The 12,223-nt window shown below is 36.0% G+C and overlaps 1 protein-coding gene across 1 annotated transcript in view; it reads left to right on the top strand.

Moving 5' to 3' along the window:
• LOC126277046 (heat shock 70 kDa protein 12A-like) overlaps positions 1-12,223 on the top strand; it is a 218,492-nt gene that overhangs the window by 66,460 nt on the left and 139,809 nt on the right. Inside the window, exon 2 of the mRNA XM_049977324.1 lies at positions 3,116-3,209. Coding sequence (XP_049833281.1) covers positions 3,116-3,209 — 94 coding nt within the window. The remainder of the gene's footprint in view (positions 1-3,115; positions 3,210-12,223) is intronic.

The following is a 12,223-nucleotide window of genomic DNA, read 5'->3' as shown; positions in this document are numbered from 1 at the left end:
CACAACTCAAAAATGATCCTAACAAGACTTTCATTTAATCATTGGTAGAGGCACAGTTCTAAATAACATTTTATTAATGACAAAATATGATATAAGAAATAACAGAACTTACCATGAATGTTAGAACAACTTGAATTGTCTCATTTTCAAAGAAACAAATATAATGCAAACTCGTTCTAACAAGAATTGTGCCATATTCTAGTGGCACGTATGCCATGTAGTGGCATACCACAAACGACAGAAATATGATGGTTTATGTGATAAATCTTTGGTATGTAAGTACTTTATTCCTCTTTTTTTAATTTTTTTTATTTTTACAGAAAACACAAAAACGGTATTTTTAAGTTGTGGCACTATCAAAGCAAAGCAGTGAAATGTTTTCTAGCTTCCAGAGACATACTTACTTCATTTTTGTATTTGAATTATACAAAAACAAACTGCAATGGTTGCTATGTTTTTTTGACTTGTAAATTAGTTTATTTTATTTCAGTGTCTGACATGAGATGTAGTCAATAGAAGTTCTGAGTTGCTTCTCAGCTTAAATATAGCTGAAGATGGCTCGTGCACAGAAGTTGTTGGTTGTGACAAAAAATAACTATCATCATGTTAGGCTATTGCCACTCTTTGCTCTATGCTTAAACAAGCTGTCTCTGACAGTTAGTTCAAAATGAAATTTTATTAAATTCTGATTTTTTTCTAACTATACCTTTTGGCTGCTCTTCATGTACTTCTACATGTATAATAATTAGTGCAGCATAACTGCTATGTGATGACTAAAGGTGCCTTACCAGCCACACTGTTTCATAAGAAGATCTCAAGTGTGTGAAACAGTGAGTCGCTTTCTACAAGAATGTTGAAGCGAAACAATGGCAAAATCTCTAAAAATATGTCACTGACTGAAAAATAAGTTGTGTAGAAATGTACATAGAAAATTTTCCAACTGAAATAAGACTGAACAGTGTCCAAACAATAAATTTGGAGGAAAAGGAGAGAATTCTCTTGGAATTAAAGTAACAAACAAGTAACAGAAAAGGTGGCACAGAACCAAAAGAAAGTGATGATAGACATGTGAGGGTGGGGGAGGTGGCCACATGGGAGGGAGGGGGGAGGGTTAACATAAGTAAAATACTCAAATGGTTATCATCAGAGCTTAAATCAAGAGCTTCCCATAATTGCACAGTAGGGTGTGTGAGGCAGTGTGGAAAAGTTTCTGTGGAGTGGACTGAGGGAAGGCTGAAGAGAGATAGGTTGGTTATTTAGTTTCATGTTCCATAGATCATTTGCATGATAAATGATGTGTTACGAATCATTTTATATTCACATTGTAAATTAATTTGTAAAGGTGGCTCTAAAAGCACAACAAAGAACAAAACAGATAAGAAGAGAGAAGGTAATAGAAACATAAAGGGTATCCCAGGAATAATGGTCAGTATTTATGGATATACTCATTTGAAGCAAAAATCTTCATATAGACATATGCTCTGTTCTGAATGGTTTCCCAGATAGAACACATTTAATGTCACTTTTGTGCATTTTTCTTAAATAACTTAAAAACTGCCTCTAGTGAAAATGTCATATTACAAAATTAACCTACATTAAATTTTCTATGAGAAAGGTCCTATTCATTTTTTCTAGGATTTATAGTTTGCATGAATAGAGTGAGAGAATATTAAAAATCAAAAAATGGAAAATCCAGAATCCAACAATCAAGATATTATGAAAAGGATAGTTGTTACTCATCATATAGCGGAGATGCTGAGTTGCAGATAAGCGCAACAAAAAGGTTGTCAAATAAAGCTTTCGACTAAACAGGCTTTCATCAAAACTGGACAACATACACACTCACAGACATAAATACAACTCCCACACTCATGGCAGCAGTCGCTGGCTGCAAAGGCCAGACTCAGCCATTGCAATGAATGCCTTTCTGGCCAAAAGCTTACTTGTTTGACCACCTTTTTGTTATGCCTACCTGTAACTTGGCATCTCCACTGTGCAGTGAGTAGCAACTATCCTTTTCATAACTTTGTCAGAAAGTTGAAAACCTTGTGTGAGGTGCAAGCACTGTAGCTTAGGTAGTTTTTGTAGGCCAGTTTGATATAGTTTTCTGACTTAATATAACACAAATCCCCTGTATCTACATCTCCACCTACATAAAATTGTATGTCTCAACTTCCACTACACTAACGTGGTGTGTTGTAAAGAATGATAGTGTATTGAATAATACAGAAAATAAATGACAAAGTACATTAAATGTGTTCCATCTCTGAAACCATTGAGAATAGGGCACATGTCTATCAAGATTTCCCCTTCAAATGATGATTCCTGTCATACTTCTGAATACTGACCATTCACCCTGTGATACCTCTAGAAAAAAACAACCACTAATCATAGTGACTAAACTCATTCTTATCTGTCAGAACTACTATACAGTTTTATTTATTTATTCATCCTTTGATCACTGTTCAGAGCAATACTGGGTATATCAGCATATGTTTGCAATTACAGTTACAGGATAAATTACAGTTTTAACACATATATTATTATTTTACTATACGTGTACACATATATCTATAGTAATTAAAGAAAACATTGGCAAAAAAACTTTTTATGCTAATTGAATCTACTAGGTACAGGTCTTCAAATTTAATTTCTGCTGCGATGAAACACAAGAAAATTTTCATTTTTACTTTTCATTGACACAGTACTTACAGCACAGTTCTCAGGATATTGCTTTATTACTGCAAATTATTTCTAATTCTTTTGGACTAGTATCTGTGTATTATGGTTTATTTTTCATTTTTCTAGCAGTTACTCCATTACAATCTCAAAAATCATTTACCATTTTTATGTGGGCTTTTAACACTCTTCATGACAAATCTTCCAGAAAGATCAAACTTTTAAAGTGGTTAACTGGAGTGGCAAGTTTTTTAGAATTCATATTTACCTCCTCAGAAGAAAACTCACTCTTACAGGATGTGATAAACAGTTAGGTACTCTGTAATAATATTGAACAAATTATGTAAAAAAGCATAATTTAGTTTGCTCATGGGCTTATGAAAATCACTAACATTTAAGAGAAATCTCTGAAAGTGAAGACATAACATTTTTTCAGCCTGTGGTCCAGAAGACAGCTGTGCAGATGAAGTTTGCACATGTACAGATGAGTCTTTGGATTCAGGTGTTCAAGAAGATCTAACTCCTGTGAGGTAAGAACAATACTTTTAAATTATTTATATGGTGCAAAATGTAACTATTGTTTGGAAAAATGACAGGTTTTCATCATTAGAAGGTTAATGCCATTTACTGCAATCACCTGTAAGCATTTTAAAATCCATGTGTATTTTCAGCAAATTGCTAAATTCTGACACAAAATTAGTAAATTAATTTTACTCATATAGTTGATAACAACAATATATAGAATAGGCCATAACTAATGATAAAACTAGGTATCAGAAAAGAGTAGTTACAGCAAGTAATGATTGACAAGGCAGACCAGGACTCACTTTTAAAGTGAAGTGCTGTGTGTCAAACTGGTAAAATAATATCACAGCTCCTAAGTTTTTAAAATCTCTTTCTGCTGCATGCTACAGCTGCAAAGGTGAGGCTCATACTTCTGATTCCATCTCTGACACAAGTGATTACATAAGCAGTATGAGTTACTGGAGATGACAGAAGATTGTATAAAGCAAGGGAGGAGGTGTATCAGCACAGGGGGATGAGAATACCGTGACAGCTCACAGGTATAAATGAACACACATGAGCATTTTCTGACTGAATTTTTCCTTTTTGATTTCCAATAGTTATGTACCTCATGCTTTCAGCTGTCATCAGTTCCTCAGTTCACATGCCCAAGCATTTAAATTTGCAATATACCAACTAGCTAACCTGATATTTCCTAACTTTGTAAACCTCACTTGTATCTACCCTCATTTGCTACTATCCATTTTATTGCTGTTTTTTTCTTTATAATTGGGACAATAATGATCATAATAATAACAATTACTAACAGTAAAATTATACACAAGGAATTACTGGTTATTATTTCCTGAATTCCCCCTTTTCTCCATGTTTCTTACTCCTAAATCACATGCCTACTACCGCATCATTTATTTTCTTTTTTTTCTTCACAGGACACAGTTGCAATGTGATTGTGCTTCTAGGAGACTCAGGTGGCTTCTTGTTACTTTTAACTCTTTCTGAGCAGCTGCGCTATCTTGGCCCTAGATCCTGTGCCACATACTTTCCTATACTCTTTCGTCATTCTTTATGATGTAGGATTACTATACAAATTCACATGCCATGTTTAAATCTCTCATTTGATAAGAAACTAATTGTTCTGATTCAAAAAATTCAGAATTACTGTTAATTATATCCTGCAACTCATATGTTAAGACTGTGACGATATCCTTGCATTTCCTACACTCTGTATACCTTATGCAAGCTTCTACCCGTCTTTTCCCATTCTTCATTATTCCTGCCATCTACATCTCCTCATTCTAGATCACTGGCAAAAGCCAGTAATTCAGTGTTATTACAAGTGTGAGTACTGTAAAATTCCTCTTCTGAAGAGGCATGAAAGATTGGAGGAATGACGGTTACACTAATTTTTTATGCACCTATTGACCAAACACTACTTTGCCTTGAAAGTAATTGGTGATTGGCCTTCCAATTATTATTTGCATTATAATGAGAAGTTTCCATTTTTGGAGCAGTTATGAAACATATTCAGTCTAATTTGTATATGTATTGTGTACTTATGGCAGTATTTGGGTCTATGGCAGTAACATACCTGTTATTATTATTATTATTATTATTATTATTATTATTATCATAATCATATTTGTACCCTTCTCATATTGACAATGAAAATTAAATAAGTTACTCTTATGGACAGGGTGTTTTTAATGACTTGACTAAGTATCTTATCCCCCTAAACATTTGACTGATAACTGGATAATCTTTCTTTGAAATGACTCTGTTCACTAAATCTTTGAACACCATTTTCATAATTATCTTGATATATAAATAAAAACACCAAAATGCTCCTTGATTTCAGTGATATATACAGCAGGAAGTTGTAGCCATACTCACTATTTAGCACACCTATAGAAAACAATGGCAAACTTGTTCCATTTGATCTTTTTTTTAATTGAATTCATTCAGAAATACAAATACAAGAAAGATTAACTCAGAGGATTGACAGAAATATAAGCAGCCATGAACCAAAAACAACTGCTGGCCCTTGGGATTTTTGAAAATAGAACACTTACTGTCAAACTCGAAGTGAAATAATTTGCTGATAGCCAAAGGCTGCTGTGAGGACCATAGTGCTTCACCAGGTATAATCCTACTGTGTGTGTAAAACACTAATTTTCATAATCATAAACAGCACCTTGTTAAGCTATTCTGGGATGTTATGCTGTGATTAAATGATTTTCTTACAGGAATATATAGTTTTGTCATCATCTGTAGAGGACATTTTCAGTGGCAGTCAAATCATCTGTGAATGTGGGACAAACATCCTGACTCACTATCAACTTAGTTTTCTTCATGCTCCCATGCATTAATGTGATGAAACATGTTTTCAAAACTCTAGAGCAATTGCTGTTGTTGGTTGCTGTCATCTGCTATTGCTATTGTTTCACATCTGAACATTGGTACACATCTACATTCCATGACAAAAAAAGTGAAGCATCCAGAAGACATGGTTGAATGTCAATGTAACTTTGTACACACACACACCAGAGTGCACTAATGTTGCTCATGTTTTGTGTTGCTACCAGAGCTGATGGGGTATATAAGGGAAATGAACACTGTCAGATACTGAGTGATCACTCTGAAGGATGGGAAGAGGCTGTGTTCTACTGTGAAACAGTGTTATCATCATCTGACAGCATTTCAAAAGGACCTCATTGGGGTCTCCAGTTGGCTAGATGGTCAAATTGTGCAGTATCCAGATCTACAGGGCATTCAGATGTGACAGTGGCCTGATGTTGGACTGCATAGGAACATGGAGGCAGACAAACTTTTCAAGGTTCCAGCCGATTATGAATGAGCAACACGGGAGAGGTTTGCCATATTGTGCACCTCTTAACCTCTTCCTATCAGCACCTGCCATCCAAGAATGAGTAGTGGACTCCCTGGAACATTTTGTGTCATCCAACATCACTGGTTAGAGACTAGCAGTAGCCATACTAAGGAATTATGGTCCAGGCAGAGGATACCCTTATAACTACAGTACAAAAGGTGCATTCGGAGTGGTGCAATAGCTGGGAAGCATGTTTTGCTGAAGAATGGCATTGCATTTTGCTCAACAAATGAATCACAGTCCTGCACTGTCCTGTATGATCTGGAGAGAGAGAGAGATCTCACTTTACCAAGGTTTTGCAGAAGCACAATGTTGTTGCTTCTGGCTTCATAGTGTGGGGAGCCATTTAATATGACTTCAGGTTCAGGTGGTAGAGATTGAGGGAACTCTGACAGCACAACAATGTGTCACAGGCATCCTGCTCCCTTATGTATTACAACTCATATAGCAATATCTTGGTACCATTTATGAACAGGAAAATGTTTGTTCCCATGTCACATGTCTCTGTGGACTGTCTGTGTGATGTTGAGGTACTCCTGTGGCCATCAAGATGCCCAGATCTGTCCCCAACAAGACGTTTCCAAACAGATTGAACATCAACTCCATCCCAGTGCCAGTATCCTGGAAATCAAGAGGTAGTTGCAACAGCTGCGGACCAGCTTGCTTCAGAAGAGGATAAAATGGTTTTATAACATCCTTATTAACCAAATCAATGCTTGCATCCAAGCCAGAGAGGATGCAACATTATACTGATAAGCAGGCTCATACTGCTAAATTCTTTGCAAATTTAATTCGATTTTGTTAGCACTTAAGTAGTGTCACACATCCTCTGAAACTGCGAAGCTTAATTTTGTTTCTTCCTCCTCTTATGTATCTTTGCCTTTTTTTTCAGGCAGTTTATTTCAGCACTGAAGTCCTGATACCATTCAGCTGTTTTACACCCACTTCCATTCATGGTAGCCAGGACTTGAGTTTTATCTAATCAAATGTGATGGTCTCCAGGCTGCAAAGCATGTTTCGTAACACCTAATCTATCTCTTTTCCCCCTTCTGCAGTCTTCTGTACATTCTCTGGGCATTTCTGAGTGTTCTTTATTAAATGTATGCATGCAGGATCCCACAACTGCATGGTATCTTGAAAATTCTTGTTTTTGCAGCAGTTTGCAAGTGTCCTTCACCAACCTATCTTTCAGGTGGATTTGTGAACTGCAGTGATATTCCATTTCTCCAAGATCTACTCTGTCCAGTTACTAATGTATTTAATGAGTAGTAGTAAAATCTTTATTTTGCAGATGATTGTGTGACGAAGCAAGCTGGGATAATTTTAACTCCTCTCTTGTTTTGCCATCTGCCTCCTTAAATTCTTTTTTTCTTTTTTTTCTTTTTCTTTTGTGTAACTAATTACCACTAACATACATGAATATAATCTGCATTTTCATAACAGGGAAAGATTGGCCCATAGTTCTAAAGAATATAACACCAGATCTAATTTTGTGCTTAGTTTTAAGTATGAAATAGATTTTCTAATTTATTTTGGCTTTTCCTAGGTAGTATCTTTCATTATAGGATGAAATCAGTAATTGTTTCATAACTTCAATTCTGTGTTGACGTATAAACAAATATAAACTCTGCAATAGTTGTAAACATTTGGAAGACGATATGTTAGTAATCTTAAAGTATCTGTTTGACTTTATTCGAAAACATCTTAGCAAAACCAGCCCTTAATTAATTCCAAAGTAATTAACAATTTTGTCCAAAGTATGTTTTGTGTAACTATATATATATATATATATATATATATATATATATATATATATATATATATATATATATATATATATATATATTGATTTCACCATTTAAACAAATAATTGGGCCTAAACCTTGCAATAGAAGAAACTGTTAAAAAGACGGAATTTTTCAATGTATTCAGTTAATTTAATGAGTTTAATTTTTAATTGTAATTTCTGTAAATTTAACTTCAAAAAATTTGTAGTTTCAATACCTATTATTGTGATGATTTATAAGTGCCCAATGTTTGGTCACGAGACAGTCAGTCCATGGCCGAGTTTCAGACGAGGAATCTGTGTTGCTTGGAAAGACAACAATGCATCCACTTAACAGTGAAATATGGGTTACACTAACAGGCTATGTGCTAAAACACTGACAGTGTCTGCTCCATACATAGTTTCTATTCTTCAAGGACTGTGAACTTAGCGGTTAGGTTTTTACTGCTCATTGTGTTCAGTAGTTAACTACTGTAGCAGTATGTGAGGTTTGCCTGAAAACTACCAATGAGGCTCATCGAAAGTTAAACAATAGTGCACTGGCCATATGACTGTGTATTGTTGGGGAGCTCTGAACAGGGAAATCGAAGTACTGTGAAATGCAACTGTGCACCTATCGGCTACATTATTTACAGTATACAGTGTCAGAATTACAAACCCCATCTTTCAGCCAGCGTAGCAATGCACTATGTCGACACCGAGGACAGCAAATGAAATAAACAAAGCAGGTGGAACCACTACAACTGTACATCACTGATCTTTTATATGTTGATGTGAAGCTCTCTTTATTTCAGTGCAATAGACTTCTGCAGTAGACCGATGATGTATCCCAATTCAGCATCAAGCAACTCTGGTTGAAAAAATGTTTCACACTCTATCCACTGATGCTTTAATAACACCACAATTTTCCCAAAGTGTGAATCTCAATGTAGATAATAGTCTATAATTGTGATTTTTCAGAGTACTGTGTTGCTGAAGCCACCATTTTCCTTTTGTGACAAGAAGTTCATCCAAAAAATGTAATCTGCCACCAACCTCCTTCTACATCTTCAAGTTAAATTTATTGACATGCTAATGAAGATAAACTAGTTCCTCTCTGCCATGTCACCAAACCATGAACATATCATCCACGTAACAAAATCTAATTTTCAGTTATTCGGTATCACTTTCTAGTACTTGTTCTTTATATTTTTCCATAAAGAGATTTCCTACCATGGGCTTAAGGAGCTGCCCATGGACAAGCTATTTATCTGTTCTTACCTGATATTATAGTATGTCGATGCAATGACCCTTAAGCCCAGTGGCAGCAAGTTTCTTCATAGCCACTTTTTACTAAGAGGCGCAATTGTTAATTGCCATAGCCGTGTTGGGAAAGTACCAGAACTCCAAGTGCTAATAGAAAGCACTGATTCTCAAATCATTATAGGCACTGAAAGCTGGCTAAAGCCATAGATAAGCTCAGCCTAAATTTTTATGAAGAACCTAACTTTGTTCTGAAAGGATAGGATAAACATGGTTGGTGGTGGTGTGTTTGTTGCTGTTAGAAGTAGTTTATGTTGTCGTAAAGTTGAAGTAGATGTCTCCTGTGGGTTAGTATGGGCAGTGGTCATTGTTGGCAACTGGAAAAAAAATAATAACTGGATCCTTTTGCCAATCTCCCAATTCAGATGATACAGTTGTTGAAAGGTTCAAAGAAAACTTGAGTTTGATTTGAAACACATACCTCATTCATACAATTATAGTTTGTGGTGACTTTAATTTAGCCTCGATATGTTGGTAAAAATACATGTATAATTCTGGAGGTACACATAAAACATCATCCTAAATTGTGCTAAATGCATTCACTGAAAATTATTTCGAGCAGTTATTTCATGAGCCCACACAAATAGTAAATGGCTGTGAAAACACGCTTGACTTCTTAGCAACAAATAATCCTGAGTTAATAACAAGCATCCAGATGTATACAGGAATTTGTGAACATGGGATTGTCGTAGCGAGATTGGGTATTGTAACCCCAAATCATCCAAAAATAAACAAAAAATTTACCTATTCAAAAAAGCAGATAAAAATTCACTTGACACCGTCCTGAGAGACTATTTCACCTCCTTCAAAACTAATAATGTAAGTGTAGACCAGATGTGGCTTGAACTCAAAGAAATAGTATCAGCAGCAATTGAGAGTTTTATACCAAATAAATTATCAAACAATGGAGCCAATCCTCCTCGGTACACAAAACAGGTCAGAACACTGTTGAAGAAACAATGAAACCAACATACCAAACTTAAACAGAAGCAAAATCCCCAAGATTGTCAATCTTTAACAGAAGCTCGAAATTTAGCATGGACTTCAATGTGAGATGCTTATAAGTTTCCACAACAAAACTTTGTCTTGAAACCTGGCAGAAAATCCAAAGAGATTCTGGTAGTATGTGAAGTATGTTAGCAGCAAGACACAATCAATGCCTTCTCTGCATGACAGCAATGGAGATACTAAACTTCCTGGCAGATTTAAACTGTGTGCCAGTCCAAGACTCGAAATCGAGACCGTTGCCTTTCGCTGGCAAGTGCTCTACCAACTGAGCTACCCAAGCGTGACTCACACCCTGTCCTCACAGCTTTACTTCTGCCAGTACCTTGTCTCCTACCTTCCAAACTTTTCACAAGCTCTCCTGCTCATTCTGGAAACATCCCCAAGGCTGTGGCTAAGCCATGTCTCCGCTATATCCTTTCTTTCAGGAGTGCTAGTTCTGCAGGGTTCGCAGGAGAGGTTCTGCAAACTTTGGAAGGTAGGAGACAAGGTACTGGCGGAAGTAAAGCTGTGAGGATGGGACATGAGTCGTGCTTAGTTAGCTCAGTTGGTAGAGCACTTGCCCGCGAAAGGCAAAGGTCCCGCGTTTGAGTCTCGGTCCGGCACACAGTTTTAATCTGCCAGGAAGTTTAATATCAGTGCACACTCTGTGGCAGAGTGAAAATCTCATTCTGTTAATGGAGATACTATCTAAGACAGTGTTTCCAAAGCAGAGTTACTAAACATAGCCTTCTGAATTGCCTTCACAAAAGAAGATGAAGTAAATATTCCAGAATTTGAATCAAGAACAGCTGCCAACATGAGTACCATAGAAGAAAAATATCCTCAGAGTAGTGAAGCAACTTAAATCACTTAGTAAAAGCAAGTCTTCTGGTCCAGCCTGTACACCAATGAGGTTCCTTTCAGACTATGCTGTTGCATTAGCTCCATACTTAATAATAATATATAATCGCTCATTCAACAAAAGATCTGTACCCAAAGACTGGAAATTTACATAGTCACACCAACATTCAAGAAAGGTAGTGGGAGTAATTCACTTAATTATAGGCCCATATCATTGATGTCAATATGCAGCAGGATTTAGTAACATATATTGTGTTCAAACATTATGAATTATCTTGAAGAAAACGGTCTATTGACACACAGTCGACATGGGTTTAGAAAACATCATTCTTATGAAACACAACTGTCTCTTTATTTGCATGAAGTTTTTCATGCTATTGACAAAGGATTTCAGATCGAGTGTGTATTTCTGGATTTCTGGAAGGCTAGACACTGTACCACACAAGTGGCTTGTAGTGAAATTGCTTGCTTATTGAATATCATATCAGTTATGTGACTGGATTTGTGATTTCCTGTCGGAGAGGTCACAGCTCATAATAATTGACGGAAAGTCATCGAGTATAACAGAAGTGATTTCTGGTGTTCCCCAAGGTAGTGTTATAGGCCCTTTGCTGTTCATTATCTATATAAATGATTTGAGAGACAATCTGAGAAGCCATCTTAGGTTGTTTGCAAATGATGCAGTCATTTATTGACTAATAAAGTCATCAGAAGATAAAAACAAATTGCAAAACAATTTAGAAAAGATGTATGACTGGTGCGAAAATTGGCAGTTGACCCTAAATAATGAAAAGTGTGAGGTCATCCACATGAGTACTAAAAGGAATTCATTAAACTGTGGTTACATGATAAATCAGTCAAATCTAAAGGCCGTAAATTCAACTAAATACATAGGAATTACAATTTGAACAACTTAAATTGGAAGAAACACACAGAAAATGTTGTGGGGACGGCTAACCAAAGATTGCATTTTATTGGCAGGACACTTAGAAAATGTAACAGATCTACTAAGGAGACTGCCTACACTACACTTGTTCGTCCTCTTTTGGAATACTGTCGCGCAGTGTGGGACTCTTAGCAGATAGGACTGACAGAGATCATTGAAAAAGTTCAAAGAAGGGCAGAATGTTTGTTACTGTTGTGAAATATGGGAGAAACTGTCACTGAAATAATACAGGATTATTAAAAGAAAGGCA

This window comes from Schistocerca gregaria, chromosome 1 (genome assembly GCF_023897955.1).
Source record: "Schistocerca gregaria isolate iqSchGreg1 chromosome 1, iqSchGreg1.2, whole genome shotgun sequence".
NCBI classification, from domain to species: Eukaryota; Metazoa; Arthropoda; class Insecta; order Orthoptera; family Acrididae; genus Schistocerca; species Schistocerca gregaria.
Note: the sequence above shows the minus strand (reverse complement) of the source record. Positions and strands in the feature narration are given on the sequence as shown.